This window comes from Ips typographus, linkage group LG2 (genome assembly GCF_016097725.1).
Source record: "Ips typographus isolate SLU linkage group LG2, UJ_Ityp_2.0, whole genome shotgun sequence".
In the NCBI taxonomy this organism is placed as follows: Eukaryota; Metazoa; Arthropoda; class Insecta; order Coleoptera; family Curculionidae; genus Ips; species Ips typographus.
Window position 1 is genome coordinate 16,546,600 of NC_138423.1, and position 21,948 is coordinate 16,568,547.

At 31.2% G+C, this 21,948-nt stretch overlaps 2 protein-coding genes across 3 annotated transcripts in view; one reads left to right on the top strand and one right to left on the bottom strand.

The window, feature by feature from the left end:
* Nucleotides 1–21,948, bottom strand: part of LOC145725261 (ras-related and estrogen-regulated growth inhibitor) — a 46,056-nt gene that overhangs the window by 15,981 nt on the left and 8,127 nt on the right. The window contains exons 2-3 of one of the 2 annotated variants that reach the window (XM_081973947.1): nt 12,585–12,700; nt 1,791–1,927 (exon numbers count right to left, since the gene is read on the bottom strand). In XM_081973947.1, the coding sequence (XP_081830073.1) occupies nt 1,791–1,927; nt 12,585–12,690 (243 nt within the window). In that variant the 5' untranslated portion in view covers nt 12,691–12,700. The remainder of the gene's footprint in view (nt 1–1,790; nt 1,928–12,584; nt 12,701–21,948) is intronic. The other variant, XM_081973948.1, reaches the window with a different exon arrangement.
* LOC145725263 (endoglucanase-like) lies at nt 6,213–7,986 on the top strand. Its single transcript, XM_081973953.1, has 4 exons — nt 6,213–6,382; nt 6,552–6,860; nt 7,521–7,756; nt 7,814–7,986. The coding sequence occupies exons 1-4, from the start codon at nt 6,349–6,351 to the stop codon at nt 7,949–7,951; spliced, it is 717 nt and encodes a 238-aa protein (XP_081830079.1). The 5' UTR covers nt 6,213–6,348; the 3' UTR covers nt 7,952–7,986.

Consider the following 21,948-nt stretch of genomic DNA (forward strand, 5'->3'; position numbering starts at 1 on the left):
CTTCTCTTTTCAGCCTGGGATCCTAAGAGGGTATCGAGCTGTCCCACCACTTCAAGTTAGAGACTGTTGCTGACTATGCTGGTTACTGGGTGTGCACCGTAACTACTAACACGGGTGTGACCCTATCATCACAGTTTTCAAAGAAGCTATAAAAACATCAGTTTTATTCTCATTGAACTATCTAAAACGTATATGAAAAAACCAATTTCCTATCAATATTTGTTAAAGTTTATTTTCGCAATTTTTTTTTTTGTAAAAAGGTGATACGTTATACCTGGCTTGAAAGGACAAATAGGTTTTATTGTGTTTTCACTTCCCTCGTAAAGTCGTAAAAGATTATGTTTAGTCGATAAAAGACAAAAAGATATCCGATAGCTATCGACTTTATTCGAAATACATTTTCACATTTATACTACTGAGCATTTTTTTATGATACTGCTCTTTTATGTATGCTTTTCTAGAATACTTTGTATTAAGTATTGTCTATTAAATATTTTGATGAAAAAAGTAAAGTTAATTCTCTTATGCACACTATTCTGTATTACGTTTGTTTAGCAAGTAACATGCAATTTCTTAGTTCATTGCAGCATTTTTAAGAAATTGTTTTAGTGGTGAACGAGTAATTGTTATTTTACACCAAGTTTCTAGAGAATATTATCAATAATCTGCCCAAGTATTTTAATGTGATTATCTCCGCACAATTCAAGCTATTCTACATAGTAAACATATCATTTTGCTAACATTTTGCTAAAATTTGGACCAAATAAAATTAGAAACCGTGCTAAAAATCGGAAAGCTTTTCTTTACCAGCTGAACAAAAGTGACAGACGTGATGCAAAAGACCCAAAAAGAAGGGAACAAAAGACCCAGAGGAGTAATTGAGATGCTGACGATGTTAAGATATAAAATATTGATAATACCTGTCCGAATCAAATACTATAGTTAGAGCTCTCCATTTTCTATGATCCTATTGTTTAAAAACAAGTTTTTGGTCCATACATTTTGACACGCGGTACAAATGATCTAAGTACAATTGTGTGTATCAATTTAGAAAATAAACCTTTCTGCACTTACTTTGCTTTAATATTTTAAAAGGGTTTCCTGACATGAATAAAATGTTTACTACGAAAATAGCTTTTCCTCTGATATCAACTTCTATACATTATATTTTCTTGGAGTTATAAATAGAAAAGATACGTGACTTAGCTATTTCGTTCCCTGAATTTTCAACAATTTTTTTAATTTTCTTAAAAAAAATACTTTTTAGCTCTTTATACATTTATAGAAATGATCATAGAGTATAAAACAAAGTATAGAGCCCTTTATTTACAAGTTTGGTTATTGGCAAGATAAACAAAGCCAAAATGCGGTGTTGTCAGTTGTATACAGCCAGTATCAAAGTTTATGCGTGGGTGTATGTTTCAATTACGTTTAAATCGATATTTAAATCAAAAAAGTATTGTAACAATTATTGTTGCTATTGAATACAGTAAAATTCGCCAAATAAATGTCTTTAAACATTACTAATATGTATAGAAAGCGTTGAGTTGGCAACATCGCGTAATGCTCGTCTTACAACTCAACTATTCCTCCATTCATTACTGTTTCTAGATTGCCCCCACTTAACAACAAACAGACACATGTACTGTCTCTGGCGGCCATATTTTTACGTCTCTCACGCCGCGCGCCCGCTTCTTTCTAAGTAGATGTTGTCCGTAAACAATAAGACGATTTATGAATGACTTGCGGGGTCTATACTTGTATTATAAGTCTATGGAAATGATACTTACCGGTGGCTGGCCGGCTGTATCTAATATTTCAAAGTAAACCATTTCATTGTCGATAACTGTATGGAAAGTGTATACTTTTTCTAACGTTGGGTCGTATTCTCCTATGTATCTCCTTGTTATAAATCTAACAACCATAGCTGAAAATAAAAACATTGTAAGCATAAACAACTCAACATAGATACGAACAAAGGTTCATTAAAATCTTTACACTCAATATCTTTCGAACAAGACTGCATTCAGTTATTACCGAATGCACCCTAGTAACTTGATAAAAATTGCTATAAGCAGCAGAAAAAATGCATTATTTATTTCCGGTTAGCAGCAGAAATATAAGAAAAGTCGTTGAATGGCGAAACGTTGAGCCTTTTTATTGATTCAATCTCCACTGAAAGAGTCGCAAGGTTTTTTATTCGTATTTCTCAAAGGTTGAGGTGAATTTTATGCAGATGACAAGATCCTTGAACAAAATCTAATTAAATTGAAATTATTTCTTCAAGCAACATAAAACACAACTTCTAATAACAACATTTATATTTACGTAAATTTAACAAATACAAAAACAAACCAATCCTTCATCAAATAGTTTAACAAATCAATCAAACGTTGACTTGTTTTTCAGACAAAATTTGGATATAAAACACTTTTTTCGTAAGAGAGTTCGAATGCCGGAAATTACAGATAAATATTGGTACAAACTAAACAAAAATTTTAATTTGAAAAGTTGTATTACTAAACCATCGTCTATCAAAATATTGGCGCGTCTAAACTAGCAGCATTAAATAAATAAACTTTTAATAGAAACAGTAAAATAAATTGTGGGGATTATCACATTAACAAAAATGAAAAACACCCCACTTTCCCAGTAAAGTGAAAAAGTTTTTGAAACAAGTTGCATCATTAAAAAAATTGAGACAAATGAGGGTACATATTGAAATTATGTTCTAATTCTAGAGAAAGGGCAATTTTTTTTAATGATTAATTATAGAAAAATTTGCACCGTTGGAATTTTTATATTATGAATTGAGTTGTGATGAGTAGAGTCCGGATTTCTAGGAATTGACTTTTTGTAAATAATAAAAGCAATCAACCTTTGACATCTAAGGTGAACGATTTACGCAAAAACACGTCATTTGACAGTTTTTTTAATGCTTTTTTTGCTTCTTTCTTCTTCTTGTGCTTAATTTAGTTTTTTGTGCTTATTTGCTGCTATTTTTTGTATGGTTTTAAGTTGAATAGGCTAATTTACAATTGCAATAGCTATATTGAGATATTGAAGGTTTCTGAGAGACAAAAACATACCAATTATCTGTTTCAAAATGGGTAAGTGTCAATTTACGAATTTAATCTGACCACACACACATTTCTGCCATTAACCTAAACTAAGGCGGTTAAAGACAATTTTCAAAATTCAAAAGTTTTCCAAAAAATGTATACCCCCCTTTTAAAAATGTCAAAAATCTAGTTAAAGGTCGACCGGTGCGTTGTATGATAAAATCTTATATTTAATGAAAGATATTGTTATATAGGGGGGGGGCTTTGAGGAACATGCGTGGTAAAAATTTCACACTGCTAACTTAAACCGTTTTCGAGATATTTAGAAAAATGTCCTACGAAAAGTAATCAAGTCTGACGCCCTCTAGCGGACAAACGGGGCAAGTTAGCGGTGCCCGCTCAACGTCACGTGATAGCTCTAATCATTAGCCACTTACGATCATTTAATGTGTCTATACTGTACGTTTCAAGTAATCAAGTTATTCGCGATTTTTTGGAAAAATGCACCAAAATTTTGTCAAAATGAAGGTTTTTTCTGGCCTACTATACTGGCCGCCGCCTGAATTAAAGTGGTTTTTAGTAAATATTTCGAAAATCGTTAGGTTTACATAAAAACTACAGGAGGGCAAAATTGTTCCTAATGGACCACTAAACCAAACTATGTAACGTTTGAACTTCAATACAGTTGCCTGTATACAAGGTGTGCACAAAATTGTTAGTGGATCATTATTTTTGCTCAGCCTGTAAACAAATTTTTTTAAATACAATTTTTTGCTCTACACCACTGAAAAGAGCAGTTCAAGACAATTTGTTTGAGTGGTTGAACCACCCTGAACCCCCTAAAAATAACCAAGCTACAGGGTGTTAAAGTATTGAACTAATTTTCGGTAAAAAGTGCATCAAAGTAGTTTTTGGAAAATATCTCGAAAACGGTTAGAATTACAAAAAAAACACTACAGAAGATCCAAAATGCTTTTCAAGCAGTCTAAAGTCTTCCAAAACAGTCTAGAAGTTTCCAAAAGCTTTTAGAACGCTTTAAAGGCTTCCAAATGATCTTGAAATCGTCTAGAAGCTTTTAAAAAAATTCAAGGCAGTCTAAAAGCTTCCGTATGCTTTTAAAACAGTTTAAAAGCTTCTAAAAGTTTATAGAACCGTCTTACAAGGTTTCAAATGCATTAAAAGCAGTCCAGAACCTTCACTGTTCCTAAAGTAGTCTAAAAACATTTCAAAACACTGCAGAAACACCAAAATGCTTCTAAAACAGTTAGTACTTTCAAAACAATCTAGAAGCTTCCAAAAGTTTTTAGAACAGTCTAAAAGATTCCAAATGCTCTTCAACTAGTCCAGATGCTCCCAAAAAATATCAAACCAGTCTAAAAGCTTCAAAAAAATTCTAGAACCGTCTAAGAATTTCCAAATGCCTCTAAAGGCATTCCAGAACCTTAAATATGCTCTTCCAACTGTCCAAAAACCTTCCATAAGTCTCTATGTCTAAAATCTTTCGTATGCTTCTAAAACAGTTTAAAAGCTTTAAAAAATTTCTATAACTCAGAAAAAGTAAAAATATTTACATCTCTGAAACAGTTTTGTGCTTTTTTATAGATTTTTATGCTTTTTTGAGGAAAATAATCCGAACTCTAGTTATGAGCGTGACTCTCACAGAAGCTCTTACAGTAAAAAAGTTTATTAAATGTATATTCATTTTTCGTAAATCGCAAAATCAGTATTGTGTGGTTGTTAGTGTAAATCACATTGTGATTTTTCGCTCAGTAACCTGCAATTTAAATGAAAACAATAAAAGGCAAAATCCTATTAAATCTAATGAAATATGCGCGTCATCATCGTTTTTACCATTTTGGACAGTTCGGTTAATTTTGGATCACTGAACTAACGGCAAATTTGCAAAGTTCAAAGAAATAAAGCTACACGTGGAGTGTCATTTTTTTTTAAACATGAACAAAACAATCTGAAATAATATCAAAAGCCTGGACATTTCAGTTTTTCATAATATCTAAATGAAAAATTAACTTTAGTATTAGTTCATCATTTTTAGTATCCCATTGTAGATCACAATAACTTATTTTAGTCGATTAAGGACTCACATTATCGAAGATAAAAAGTTAAGTTTAATGTAAATTGAAATTCTAGTACAATCTGTAAAGTTATACTTGTTACAAAACGGTTTTCAAAATAATTAAGTACCTAAACGTCATCAAGATAAGGTCATATTTACAAAAGGAAAGTGAAATAAATCTAATTTTTATTTTTTTTTAGTTAAAGTTAATCTTTAGATATGTAAATTTAAGTTAGCAAACAATCAGGACATTAAAGATAACAAGACAGCTATAACAATTATTATTTTCTTTTTGCACCGACAGTATTGTTTAGAATACTGCTTTTTAAATCATCAGACTGTTTTTACTTAAAACATAGCAATTCTAGGATAGAAGTTATAGAGCAAGCCACCATAATTGATCGTTACGTCATCATGTCTGTTGTCATATTGAAATTTACTCATGTAAATAATTTTTTTTCTAACATATTGCGTTAACAATATGCGTATCATGTTGATTTACTACTGTTCCTTGTTAATAGAAGAAAAAAGTTGGCTTACACTGCACATATTATACGACTTTAATAGCTAATGTATATTTTCTGCTCTAAAACCTTTTTAGGTATATGTTATAGTAAATCTTATCAGTTTCAAGCAGTGATAAAAATTGTACTTAATATTAAGTCGGTCGGTTTATGAAAACAAAAACATCCTGTTTATGATATCACATGACTACTCAAAAGTAATAAACTTGAAAATAATTTTTAAAGTGCCATTTGATTTCAATTATAGATTTATTTTGATATTGTTGATATTTCTGCTACGTAAAAATAGTCATCATTACTACACAATGCATGCTATTGATTTTATATTACAAAATTATAACAAATTTTTGTCTTAAAAGCAAAATGGATGGTAAAAAGTATGGCTCATTACACGCTCAAAACTGGTTTTTTTCCTTCTTGCTTTACTTCCTCCAGTTCAGGATTTTCAGGATTGGTAACAAAATATACTATTTATGGTGTAAAAGCATTTTGAAACAGCTTGTACCTACAATCTTAAACTCTATTACCGAATAAGATAAGTACGGGAATAGTCAATAAAGCACCAATAAGCATCAATTCAATGCTTGTTCCAATTATCTCAAGAGGCACTTGGAAAATTAACGTAAATAGATAACAATTCCAGTTTTTTCTGTATTTTTCTGTAACTATTCAACCAACAACCAGCAACATGAAGGCAATTGCTGTAACTGTTCTCTCACTTGGTAAGTTACTTATTAACGTCCTGTAATAATTACTTTTTAGAAGTAAACACAGATTGGCAAACGATTTGCTTTGGTTAGTTTTAGACAAAAAACGTTTAATTGATGTTCTACTGAGTACATTTTTTTTAAATGATAAGTGAAGGATTTTAATGTTTTTTGTGAATTGCAGCAGTGTGCTACGTCACTGCCGATGACATAGAAATTGAACCAGTACCAGATGGTGTAAGTGGTAGTGGAATCACCACTCGTTACTGGGATTGTTGCAAACCCAGTTGTGCTTGGTGGGAAAATCTTAGTGAATCCAACAAGACTGTACCAGTCCGTTCATGCGCTAAAGATGGACTGACCACCATTGACATTGAGCAAGAAACTGGTTGCTACTTGAATTCCACCAGTGCTTCTTACATGTGCGTTGATCAAGGACCATGGGCTTATAACGAAACTGTCAGTTATGGATTTGTTGCCGCTTCCTTTAAAGGTAACTGAAGATTTTTGAAGTTTAGGTCCGTCCATAGAACATATTGCAACTAAACAGATCTTAAACTTGGTGTCAGTAAAGTGAAGCAATGTTTGAAGCTTACGAATCACAGATAGACTAGATAGAATATTAGCGTAATTTTATTGTCAGTAACAGCTGCGTGAACAAAAACAGTAAAATCATTTTTGAAAATTAATAAACTGATTGGAACCAGGGATGTAAAAGCGGTAATTTTTGGGTCGAAAAATTTCTATTTTTGAAAATTTACCGGAAAATTACTTCATGCTTAAATGAAAATTTTCCTTGATAGGGAAAACAACTGTCAAACTTGTCATTGTTATTGTCAAACTTATCATACACTCTAATGAGATTATTTAAGACATGTAAGCGCTATTTGCACCGTCGTACTTTAAGCATATTTAAGCATAGCTTAAGTTAAGTGTGGTTTAGAGTGTGACTTTTTTCACCTGTACTGTCACAGTCTGACCCACACTTAAATTAAGCTCAGCTTACAAAACGACGGTGCAAACGGGGGTAAATGATTAAAAGTACATTAAACTTTATTTGAATTGATATTGGATTGTTGTACAATTAAATCATAAATACTGCTTCACATCATGTAACGATAGAAATGATATTTTAGTAATTGATTTTCATCAGGTGGAGATGACAACTCCAGGTGTTGTTCCTGTCTTGTGCTGAGATTCCAAGGTGACGCTTTAGGCAAAATACTGATTGCCCAAATTACAAACACTGGAGGTCCACTCAGTCAAAACCACTTTGATATTGCTATCCCCGGAGGTGGTGTTGGTCCTGCTACTTTTGGATGCTGGAACGAATTTGATGCTCCTTTGAATGGTTGGGGTGAAGCCTATGGTGGAGTTTCATCCGTTGAGGTTACAGAGTAACGGTTTTAGTTTTGTAATCATTTTGTAAATATGTTCATTTGATAGGAATGTGATGAACTGCCTGAGATCTTACAACCTGGTTGTCAATGGAGGTTCAACTGGCTTGGTGTAGACAATCCCGATGTTGAATTTGAAGAAATTTACTGTCCTACTGAACTTAGCTCGATAACTGGATGCTCATAAATGTTCTTAAAGCTTAATAAACTTATTTAGACAAATTTTTTCTTGGGAAAACTACTCGTGTAGAATTAATCCGGCACAAATATCTAATTTCAAGTATTAAAGCCAATATTTCCTCAAAAAGTATTGGGAAATAAATAAGTTAAAAGACGGCTTTTTGAACTTAGTTCTCATTTCCAGTATCCTCTGCTTATCGCTAGAAATTTAACGCGTTATTTCATAGAAAAAATTAAGAAAGTTTTTATTTCTTTGACTTTACAGCAAATTGGAAAGTTTTTAAATAATAGCCCAACAGGTTGATATGTCTGTGAATGACAAATTTCATCGCATAGTAAAGTACCATGCCATTACAGAAATATTGTATGTACAATCTAAATGGGAATTGTACCTTGAATCTAAAGAAAAATGCTTCAAGCAAGCACAATAAAATATAAAATCCGTAAAGATTTCATTATTAAACAAAAGTTACATTTGTAAAGCAAAATCGTGGAATGTTTAAAATACGTTCGCATCGGTTATTTCTCTCAAGTTAAAGTTTATTCAAAATTACTCTCCTGAAAAGTATTTAAAATTTACAGGCTTCAAATTCAAAACAGCTTAATTACAACTGTTCAAGCGATTACTAACTGAAAAGCTTTATATTAAAGCCGATTTTCTAAGAATCTTAAAATCATCGCCAGAACAAAATAATATCTTAAATAAAAACCGTATTAAGTCAATTTCAATAGAAAGTCCCTGTAAACAAAGCTTTGTATTTTTATTGTTGATAAAACCCCACTTTATTCCACAACTAAATTATTCTTCTTCATTTAATCTACATTATGTTCGTCTAAAATTCCACAATTTTGCATGCTAAATTCAACAAACGCTTATCCTTTAAAACATCCACTTAGATGAGATCAAAAGCTGCTTCGAATATACATAATTCAAAAATGTATTACATTTAGATTACTTAAGGTGTTGTGTCTTTGAATTTACCCAGGAAATGAGTAGAAAAGTGAAAGAAGTTTATCTTTTCTACTGATTTCTTTGGGATCTTTTGGCACTCATTTAAGTAATTACTTATAACTAGAGTACGGATTAAAAAGCACAAAAATCGTGATAAAAAGCTTTAAACAAGCACAAAACTCTTTCAGAGATGCAAATATTTTTACTTTTTTTCAGTTCTAGAAATTTTTTAAAGCTTTTAAACTGATTTAGAAGCATACGACAGATTTTAGACGTAGAGACATTTGGAAGGTTTTTGGACAGTTTAAAGAGCATACTGAAGGTTCTGGAATGCTTTAGAGGCATTTGAAAATTCTTAGAGGGTTCTAGAATTTTTTTGAAGCTTTTAGACTGTTTTGATATTTTTTGGGAGCATCTGGACTAGTTGAAGAGCATTTGAAATCTTTTGGACTGTTCTAAAAGCTTTTGGAAGCTCCTAGATTGTTTTGAAAGACTGTTTAAGAAGCAGTTTCGTGTTTCTGCATTGTTTTGAAATCTTTTTAGACTACTTTAGGAACATTGAAGTTTCTGGACTAGTTTTAAGGCATTTGAAACCTTGTAGACGGTTCTAGAAACTTCTAAAAGCTTTTAAACTGTTTTAAAAGCATACGGAAGCTTTTAGACTGCCTTGAATTTTTTTGAAAGCTTCTAGACTAGTTGAAGATTATTTGGAAGCCTTTAGAGCGTTCAAAAATCTTTTGGAAACTTCTATATTGTTGGAAGACTTTAGACGAAAACTTTTGAATTTTGAAAATTGTCTTTAACCAAGTCTTTAACTGCCTTAGTTAGTTTAGGTTAATGGTAAAAATGTGACGTAAAGTGTCATTTGTCAAAATATAATTTTTAAGGGTGCATGTCTTGAGAACTGTTAAAAATGTCCTAATTTTAAAGTCAGTGACTAAATGGCGGCAGTTACAGCAAAACGGGCACCAGATTCGTGTTCTCCATGCTATAATTAGTTAAAATTGCCTTTTTAGACTTCTTTAGGAGCATTTAGGAAGTGTTTACAGTTTAAAGAGCACTGAAGGTTCTAGACTGTTCTTAAGGCATTTAAAACCTTGTAGACCAGTCTGGAAATTTTAGGAGGCTGTTAAACTGCTCTAGAAGCATACGAAAGCTTTTAGAACTGTATTAGAAATCTTTTGAGAATTTCTATAGATAAGATTTGGAAGCTTTTCGACTGTTCTAAAAGCTTGTGGAAGCTTCTAGACTATTTTGTAAGCTTTTGCAAGGCATTTTGAAGCGTAGACTATAGTGTTTTGGAATGTTTTTACACTTTTTAGACTTCTTCGGAGCATTTGGAAATTATTTGGTCAGTTTAAATTTGTAAATTGACACTTATCCATACAAAAAATAGCAGCAAATAAGGACAAAAAACTAAATTAAGCACAAAAAGAAGAAAGAAGCAAAAAAAGCAGTAAAAGATCTGTCAAATGACGTGTTTTTGCGTAAATCGTTCACATTAGATGTCAAAGTTGGTTCGTTGCTTTTATTATTTACAAAAAGCAAAATTCCTAGAAATCCGGACTCTACTTATAACTAGCCTTAAGTATTCGTCTTAAATAACGTACAATACAAATAAACCTGATTCTATTAGACAAAACCCCTGAAGCTGAATAATTTACTACATCCCTTGCATGATGTATTTGACATCGTCGTAATCCACACAATCTTACGATAAACCGAAGCTCATCCCGAATGTTCCTATTGAGATAATGTTGGAATATACAAAGGAGAACTGTGTTTATAGAAATTATTCATCAATATGCTTTGTATCAAGTAACCGTAATTTGAGCGAATTTTTTGTAGTGAATTATTATTGCATTGTAATCTATTTGTGAAGAGAATAACAGTTACGGGAAAACTTGTTTGGATACAAATGACTATACGGAAATGAATGTATTATTACTGGGAGTGAAGTTGATAGAGGTTCAATTCTAATAGAGCAGTGGGTGTTAGAGAAAGTTTTGCATTTACTGATACTCAAATGAAAACAGTAATTACTGTCATACTAATATTATGTTAGTTTATATATAATGTTGTATAGTTTTGCAGCTTTTCCGAAATAATAACGGCACGTGAGTTTTAGTTTTATTTTGCTTAATTCAGCATGTTTGGATGAGGAAAAGTGAGTTCAGTTTTTTGCATTTCAGCTGCAGCCGGAAAGTTAAATTATAACTGGGCAGAATAATTTGCATAGAGTAATCAGGATAATTAAATAGTATATTCCAACTTTCTAACTTTTTGCATCAGCACGAATTAGGGCTTAATTTACTTAAAACACGGTAGAACAGCGAATAAATGTCAAATTGTTGCTAAAATCTTTTTTTTTTATTATAATATTGTCAAATGAGATTGCTAGTTTTTACTAGTTTCTAGAGAGGTACATAAAAAGATTCATCGTAAAAAGTTCCTGCTTGTTTCTCCTTTCACCTTTGTCAAAGGTACTGTATTTAAAACAAAATAAAGTAAAGTTAAACAGCTCAAAAAGAAACAAAAATTTACAACTTACATTAAGCGCCTTAAAAGTATCTAAAAACAATTTCCAAAACTTCTCTAAATTACTCTATTATTGATGAAACAAAAATCATCAAAAGTATCAAAACAAAGTTTCAATATCTCAAATTTTTTAATAACTTTTGTTATGTGGTTGTTTAAAAACAATCTTTAAATAACGCTACTATATGGAAAAAGTAATTTGGAATGTCTTGAGGTAATCCTGATCCATAGATTAATCCCATTAGAGCTATAAAACAATTTCCTATATAATCAGTAATTTAAGAACTGAACGGAATACACCGTAATACGAGCAACAGACAGACCTAAATCTAATCACATTTTCTTTAATACATTTGGTATATGAATTAATGACAAGAATTGTCGTAAATTATTACATGCTAATTATTATTTTTTACTGTGTTTATTTATATTGATCTTCTAGAATATAGACTTTTTTTTGTTTTGGGTGAATGGCCTTTCAGGACTTTTCAGTCAAATATACTAATATTTACTAGCTTTTTAGTAAGATTTTTTTTAACTGAAACCACCCAGTATTTACACACATAACTTTCAAATTCCTTACTTTTTATTACTACAAAACGAAGAATCAAAAAGAGAAGTATTGAAATTGAAAAACTTTATGTTTCGAAGCACATCTGTGTGGACAAGTTGCGTTCTTTAGTTTCTCTCTGACTTTTAATAAAACTGACACACCCGCACAATTCGAGTATGTTTCCGATTAAATAAAATCCAACTTCGGTTCGAAACTTCTCGTATATGCGCTAGATCAACAATTCGGTTCGTTTACCATTTTAGGGGCAAAGCATTGGAACGCAAAATGTAGCTTTTGTAAACAACTTGTTATGAACCGATTTTGTGCCCCTACATTTTGGTGTAAACAAATTTGACTACAATATTGCCATAGTACGGAATATTTTATTTTCTATTACAGAAGATTGTATTATTCGATGTCGGGCAAATATTTTCATAATTTTATAGAATTACGTTCAATTTTTAGGCACGTGTTTTCTGCCTTTTTTTGGTTGATCAGGCTCAAATAATTTATCAAATCAAATATTGAAAAAGAGAAAAAATGTTATCTAACCAAACAAAATTACCTATTTTAAATTAATAATAAAAGTAATTTTACCTGATTTTCCTACACCGGCTTGTCCTAAGATCATAACTTTTAAGGTTTTTGGTCGTGGATAGAGTCCCAATTTGGCTAATGATAATTTGGGTGAGGTAGCGTTCATTTTTATTTTTCTGAAATAAAAGAAATGTTTTAGATGAAATAGGAACTAATTTTATGATAATAATAATAAAACGACAACGTTTTACTGATTGAATACATACTTATGCTGAATTTGATTAATAATGAACCGAATAGACAATGATTCAATTAATACACATAAGCAGTTTTAATAACAGAATTGAATTTTGACAGCAACACAGAAAGTGACACACACAACAGGACCCTAAATATTTAAAAACTTATCTAAAAACTATCCTGGTTGAAAATACGTCAAAGCCATAAAATAGCATTTTAAATCAAAAAGTCTACTGAGACTCTGAGTTCTGTTTTCTTTGAGTAAAATACATTTTCTGATACTATAAGCAAGCCTGGATTGTATTTTGTTGGAAATTAATAGACTTGTATATTTCTGTACAAAAAACTCTGTCTAAGACACAAACAGAAAGTGATTTTAGAGAAAAAGTTGAACTGATCATGTGGTCCATTTTTCTGTAACAGTGTCACGTGGCTCACACATTCAAATGCCTTAGGTAAGGTGCCTTAGATCTCCCCATCATTATACCTTTTTTCTAGAGAGAAATAGAATTGACAACTGTGAATTTTGGCTGTTGTCATATTAAAAAATATACTAAAATTAAGTCAGAAACACACAAAAAAAATAGTATAAATGCCAAAAATGCACTGATAAATTGGACATTCAACCAAAGTTAAACTGATTTCATTACTTTCCAAATATCTTTCGTTGTTTTATACCTCTATGGGATTGAATTTGACAGTTTCCACGTTTAGGGAGAAACTGCAATTGGCAGAAAAATGTCATAACTGTCAAAATTCCACTCATAAAGCTATAAAATACGTTTGGTACTGTTTATATTGATTTCACTAGATTTTAAGAGTGTTTTGTGATTTTACAGTTTTGGAGAGAATTATTTTGACAGTTGTCATATCTAAAAATAGACTAAAATTAAGTCAGAAACACACAAGTAAATGCTATAAATGCCAAAAATGCACTGATAAAGGTATAAAATGCATTCAACCAAAGTTAATCTGATTTCGTTACTTTCCAAGTATGTTTTGTTGTTTTGTACCTCTATGGGATTAAACCTGACATTTTACAGGTTAAAGGCGGAACTGTAATTGACAACCAAATGTCATAACTGTCAAAATTCCACTCATAAAGCTATACAATACGTTTGGTACTGTTTATACTCATTTTACTACATTTTAAGAGTGTTTTGTGATTTTACAGTTTTTGGAGAGAATTTTGACAGGTCATATTTAAAAATAGAGTAAAATTAAGTCAGAAACACACAAGTAAATGTTATAAATGCCAAAAATGCACTGATGAAGGTATAAAATGCATTCAACCAAAGTTAAACTGATTTCATTACGTTCCAAATATCTTTCGTTGTTTTATACCTCTAGGGGATTGAATTTGACAGTTCCACGTTTAGGGAGAAACTGCAATTGACGGAAAAATGTCATAACTGTCAAAATTCAACTCATAAAGCTGTAAAATAGGTTTGGTACTGTTTTTACTGATTTTACTAGATTTTAAGAGTGTTTTGTGATTTTAAAGTTTTGGAGAAAATTTTGACAGTTGTCATATCTAAAAATAGACTAAAATTAAGTCAGAAACACACAAGTAAATGTTATAAATGCCAAAAATGCCCTGATGAAGGTGAATGCATTCAACCAAAGTCAAACTGATTTCGTTACTTTTGAAGTATGTTTCGTTATTTTGTATCTCTATGGGATTGAATTTGACAGTTTTCAGGTTTACAACAGAACAAAAAACAAAATTGACTGCCAAATATCATCTGTCAAAATTCCACTAATACAGATATAAATTACCTTTTTCTAATTTTGACATATAAAGTGACACTTTTCAAAACTGATTAGAGTGACCAAACGTTTTACTTTATGTAACTAGTTACATAAAGTATCACTTTATGTAACTAGTTATGAAAAGTTCATTTCATCACTCCCTGTTTTTATGCATTTCCGTAGAAACATATGGGCGACATCTATCATAACATGTCATTGTCTCTGTTTATACAAGGTGCTATGAAAGTGAATATTTGTGTTAAATCACTTTAAAAGATGGTTTTTACCGCTTTTTGGTCAAAATTAGAAAAAATTATGTATGCAACACGTTTCGAAAATGTCTTATTGTGTAACTCATTCAAATTGTAGGACCTCGCTGCGCTCGCCCTACAAAAATTCATTCGTTACACAAAATCGATCTTTTCGTAACTGGTTACATAAATAGCTATTAGTACCGTTTATACTGTTTTTACTGGATTTTAAGACTGTTTTGTGGTTTTACAGCTTAATGGAGAGAATTTTGACGGTAAAGTCAGAAACACATAAATAAATGTCGAAAATGCACTGATGAAGGTATAAAATGCATTCAATCAAAGTCAAACTGAGTTTTGTTACTTTTTAAGAATGTTTCGTTGTTACCACTATGGGATTGAATTTGACAAACGAAGAAGCAAATAATGTTCACAAACTTTACATTCAAAACATTTAGGTTTCTTTTACATTATCACGGCACTCCGTTTTACTTTGAGTTTTGCTATATATGTGTTATTTTCTATTCATAACTAGTGAATAAGAAGCATATTATTAAACACACGTAGAAAATGTGTTTCACTGCAAAAGTCTTGCAGTTTTTCTTCTGAAAAACACATTTAAATATTGATTCTCCCTTCATTTTCATGACGTTTTTTTATGAAAGTTTACGAAATCGATAACATCAAATTACTCGTGATATACGGCAAATGAAGTGAAAATCATTAACCTGAGCCGACAAAATTTCATTTGCAACGCATATGAGGAAATCAAATCGATAAGGGTGGGAATTGAAGTTTGTTTAACCAGCATGTATAATGAGATAGCAGATAGGAGTAGTGTGTTGTATGTTCAGATTAAATAGCAGAAGCACTTAACAAAATTCCGAAAAGTAACTTTTTAGATTGGATTCCTAAATATTTATGTAATGACACGTGTTGCGCTTTGCAGCTTTTATAAGCAGTTGACTAGTGTAATTAGTTTTGAGATTTTTGAATCTAAATGTGAATGCATTATGTGATAATTTATCTGCCGAAACCATTTCGCCGGACTGTTCTAAATAATATCTATTTATACAGAAACATCTGTTCTTTTTTTAGGTTTTCAGTATTTACGAGCTATCGATGCTCAAAGTCAATGTGATAATTTGGCACTATTTGTTATTGTAAGTGAAATATTCCGTCATTCATTAAAAGAACCGATAAAAAAAGGAAAAATTCAAGGATGACAACAATCGAACTTTAGCTGATTCATGTGGAACTTCACAGAATCCTTTGACTTCAAGTTTATTTTACAATGTGGTTTTAAATTATAACAAGCATTATTGAAGTCAAACTAATTACTAATTGCAGTAAAAAAATGTGAAAGAAAATTCGTTTTGTCGGAAGCCAGTTTACAGATTATCGTCCCAATTTGCTCTAAAAGCAGTCTAATCTATCGGTTCCATATAGAGCTCATTCAGTCTATTTAGTGTAACCCTCTCAACAGACTGTTCAATTAGTTATCGGGGCTATCCTGCTAGTCGTTTTTCCAATGAATTATCGTAATGGCTTTTCAAAAGTGTATTTAATTAACCAAACTTTATAAATTCTACGTTTAATCTTTTTTTAGCTAAATGACGTTAGTTTTAACAGTAAATACTAATTTTAGTGCTACTTTTATTCTCTCTCTCAAATTAATAAATTTTGTAGATTTGTCGTATTTTAAACTAGCAAGGATTTGCTTTTGTAATTTATTAGTTCGTTTCGTTCGTTCGTTTTAAAGTTCATTGTATTAAACCTAATTTCTCGGATTTACATAGCAAAAATTTTGTTTTATACTTTACAGTCTAGCAAAACTAGGGCGGAATATACATATCGTTCTCATCAAATTGAGCAACTTTAGTTCTCGGTGGATAAGGACATCATAACCGTTCTTGTTGTAGAATATCCAATAAACTTTCAACTCACTTTGCTGCCCACATAACAAAAATTGACCTGTAATTTAATCTAGACGGGCGACTTTCGCAAATTAGAATTTAAGCCTTTTCGAATAAAATCGACGCACAATTTAATCCGAAATTGGTATTCAGTGACCGCAGTTTATTGTGTTTTACGCTTTAGTGTAGAGGCTTTTGAAATCCACAAATCTCGGAATAAAAGTTAAATTTAAGATTTGCATAAGTGCTGAATTTTAATTGGTTTCTTTATGTTTCACCTCCATGGAGTGGGAATTATTAACTTAAATCGGTGGGACAATTTGGCAATTCGAAAATAACTCCAAAAGCCTCTGACAATTTGAGAAACTCTTGGAAAGTTCAGGAAATTTGTTGAAGCCATTGCCGATTTTTCGGGGGGTTTCTGTACTATTTTGATATTTCCGGAATTTACAAAATGACTCTAGAGACTCCTGATAGTTTTGGTATTTCGTAAATAAATCCAAAAGGTTCTAACAATTTGAAAAATTTGCGGAAAGTTTAGGAAATTTGTATAAGATAATAACGATTTTTGAGAGGTCTTCTGCAGTCCTTTAATATCTCTGGGGTTTACAAAATAACTCTAGTGACCTCTGATAGTTTTGTAGAGACTTTTGGCATTTCGAAAATAACTCCAAAAGCCTCTGACAATTTGAAAAATTCTTGAAAAGTTAAAAAAATTTGTAGAAGCTATTAACAATTTTTCGAGGTTTTCTGCAGTATTTTAATAACTCTGGAATTTACAAAATGACTCTAGAGACCTCTGACAGTTTCTTAGAGACCTTTGGCATTTTGAAAATAACTCTAAAAGCCTCTGACAATTTAAAGAATTCTTGAAAAGTTTAGGAAATTTGTAGAAGCATTTGACTATTTTTGAGAGGTTTTGTGTTGTATTTTAATATTTCTGGAATTTACAAAATGACTGCAGAGACCCCTGGTAGTTTTGTAGATACCTTTGGCATTTTCAAAATAACTCTAAAAGCCTCTGACAATTCAAAGAATTCTTGAAAAGTTTAGAAAATTTTTAGAAGCCATTGACAAATTTTGAGAGGTTTTCTGAAGTATTTTAATATCTCTGGAACTTACAAAATGACTCTAGAGCCCTCTAACAGGTTTGTAGAGACCTTTGGCATTTTGAAAATAACTCCAAAAGCCTCTGACAATTTAAAGATTTATTGAAAAGTTTAGGAAATTTGTAGAAGCCACTGACAAATTTTTAGAGGTTTTCTGTAGTATTTTAAAAACTCTGGAATTTACAAAATGACTCTAGACACCTCTGTCAGTTTTGTAGAGATCTTTGGCATTTTGAAAATAACTCCAAAAAGCTGTTACAATTTAATGAATTCTTGAAAAGTTTAGGAAATTTGCAGAAGCCACTGACAAATTTTGAGAGGTTTTCTGTAGTATTTTGATATCTCTGGAATTTACAAAATAACTCTAGAAACCTCTGACAGTTTTGTATTTTGAAAGTAGCCTATTATAGTGAAAAAAAATTCTTGAAAGGCTTGAAAATTTTTTATATATCTAGATGCTTCTGGCAGTTTAGAAAAATTCCTGAACAATATAGGAAACTTGCGAAGACCTCTGGCATTTTGAAAGTCAAAGCCTCTGACAATGTAAAACAATTTTGGAAGGTTTGGGAAGTTTGTAGAAGTTTCCTACGTTTTTTGAAAGGTTTTCTATAGTGTTTTGAAACCTCTGGAATTAACAAAATGCCTGCGACAGTTTAAAAAATTTCTTGGACAAAACAACAGACTTTTGGCATATCAAAAATACATAACTCCTCTGACAATGTGAAATATTCTTGGGTTTAGGAAATTTTTAAAAGTCTCTAAAAATTTTTGTGATGTTTTCGCTAGTACTGTGAAACCTATAGAACTTACAAACTGACTCTAGAGACATCTGGCAGTTCAAAACAACTATTGAACAGTATAGGAAAATTGTAGAAACTTCTGTCATTTCGAAAATATAATATCTCCAAAAGCCAACAATTTAAAGAAACTAAAATGGAAATAAAAGAAACTTGTTTTTTGGATACGTTATTACTGAGTGCCGTTAGCAAAAAAAAATATTGTAATCTTTGTAACAACGAATTTGCCATGGAAAATCTCGACAAATGGAATGGATATTGGCTCAAAACTGTTATAACCAAGGGCTTTATACGAACTTTCTGCTTAAACGACGAGAAACAACATGTTGTAATATCCAGCAATATTAAAAAATCTGAATGTATCATGACTTTATTTTATGCCCCAACAAAAGCTCTTTTGTTAAATTACAATGCAATTATTTTGATTGCATACTTGAATTCTCTATAACCTTATTATTTCACTTAATTTTTAAAATTTCTTTCTTATTTATAATGTAATTTTAGAGCATTAAATTACTGTTTACAAATATTGTTTATGGTCATTTCTGAGTTTAGAGTCTCGATAAGGAAAACAACAATTACAGACTATCGATTATCAGATCCAGCTCTTAATCTGTGCATATCATCAAAACAGCACGCCTCCTATCAGTTTATTAATAACACTCGTAAACCAGGAGTTCAGTTTTAAGCCCCAAATGATGTTGCCTAATTACCGATTTTATTTATCTTGCTTTTTTAGGAAGTAATAATAAATTTGTAAAAGTGAAGAGCCATTATTTGAATCTCCCACGTGATATGTTTGCTTGCATTGTTTTTTCGTAAATTTATAGTCTTAGACATTTCGTTTGTGTCCAGGCTTTGGTATAAATACCACTCAAATTTCCACCTTTAAAATATGTAGAAATGTCCAAATAAATATTACACTACTCTAAACTTTTTATTTCATCGTGGAAAAGTTTCTAAATGTAGCATTAAGGGTGTTTTTAGATTTATTTTTTTATATCAACTTGTCTTATTTTTAGTCAATTATTCAAGGCATTACACACTTTTCTATTCTCTAGAGATTTAAAAAAAGGTTGCAAAACAAGAAAAACTTTAATCATTCTTCCCGAAAATACGTCTATAAAGTATAAGCAATAAATTTCAAAAAAAACTGTCAATTATTTAACAAACAAGGAATGCGGAATCCTAAAAATGTATGTTAATTGGTTCAAAAGTGATACAATCTGGAAATCTGACTCAGAGCCAAGTTTCGAATTTACGTTAAAGTAAACCTTTGTATTAAACCTATCCAAACACAATTAAGTATTCACTTTCACGGTTAAAAACACAAAAGTCCATTGTATATAAGAGTAACCTTTAGGAAAATTCCCAATTGATTGAAGCCAGGAAAGTTAATTAAAAGTGTAATTATTCGACGTCTCGCTGTGCTTACTATGTGACTCGTAAGTGAAATGTATTTTGGTAGAAATGTACTCGTTTTGAGCCAATATATTTAATTTTAATGAAGATGGCAAAAATTTATTTCTGATACATAACTTTTACTTCCGCATTTATAAGCCAACTAGAATTTTTATTTCGTTATTCAAGAATTCGTTATTCGTTTTTATTATTGGAATATGTATTTCCAAAAATCGTTTATCAAATTTTTTACACTTGTATTCAGTCACCCTGAATAAATCTCATGAGGCTGAAAATTTTTTTTGGTTGTAGGTAAACTATACTTTAATGTAAATTGTAATGTATCATGCTGCTTCTAAGTTGAAATTTACATGGTATACACTACGTATTTTTGCACCAATTTTTCAATAGAAAAGCTACTAGGCTATTTAAACAATTTAAATTTACATTTACAAACTGACAATTATTGTAAAAATTACTGTAGTACTTACTGTTAAACTGTAATTCTTTAAATTTTGACAGTTTATATATTAGTGAAAGATATCACGTGATTTTTAGAGGATAATTTAGCTAGGCAGTCACGTGACCACTATCAAAATAACTCATAATTCTCAGAAACACGTTTTGGGTCGAGTACTGCAAGAAAACTTTTCTAAACCCTGATTTTTGCAACTTTTGAGCACACTTTGACAGTCAGAGACAAAATTGCTTGTCAAACCCTCTTGACGTGAGAAAATGATTATTTTAAGTACATTTTTGGAATCCTCATTAAATTTCCTATCAAATAACATAAAAACAGTACAAACATTTGGTACAGTCAGGGGGAAAAGCGGTGTCAAAATTTGAACTGCCAGAAACAGTTTAAAAGTATAATCAGGAACAAAATTAAAAGTAAAACCCACTTGGAGTAAGAAAATGACTGTTTTAAGCACATTTTTAGAATCCTCATTAAATTTCCTATCCGATATCCTAAAAAAACTACAAACTTTGGTACAGTCAGGGAGAAAAGCGGTGTCAAAATTTGAACTGCCAGAAACACAGTTTGAAAGGACAGACAGGAATAAAATTGCTAGTAAAACCCACTTAGATTAAGAAAATGACTGTTTTAAGCAAATTTTTAGAATTCTCATTAAATTTCCTATCCAATAACCTAAAAAAACACTACAAACTTTGGTACAGTCAGGGAGAAAAGCGGTGTCAAAATTTGAACTGCCAGAAACACAGTTTAAAAGGAAAATCAGGAAGAAAATTAAAAGTAAAATCCACTTGGAATAAGAAAATGACTGTTTTAAGCACATTTTTAGAATCCCCCTTAAATTTCCTATCCAATAACCTAAAAAACACTACAAACTTTGGTACAGTCAAGGTGAAAAGCGGTGTCAAAATTTGAACTGCCAGAAACACAGTTTAAAAGGAAAATCAGGAAGAAAATTAAAAGTAAAATCCACTTGGAAAAAGAAAATGACTGTTTTAAGCACATTTTTAGAATCCCCATTAAATTTCCTATCCAATAACCTAAAAAACACTACAAAAATTTGGTACAGTCAGGGAGAAAAGCGGTGTCAAAATTTGAACTGCCAGAAACACAGTTTGAAAGGACAGTCAGGGACAGAATCGCCTGTAAAAACCACTTGTAGAGAGAGAATGACTGTTTTAACCACATTTCTGGATTTCTCATTAAATTTACTATCCAATAACATGAAAAAACACTACAAAATTTGGTACAGTCAGGGAGAAACGCGGTGTAAAAATTTGAAGTGCCAAAAACACAGTATTTGTAATTAACTAGTTAATTTATCAATCACTACATTTCGGTTTATTGTTAATTACCTTCCTTCCTATTTAAGCTGCTTTCCGCAACTTAATAGATAATAGCACCCATTATCTCTCCGGGAGTAATGAGTTATATTATTCACTGGTTCAGTCCACCAACGGACACCACCCATATATAGAAAAAA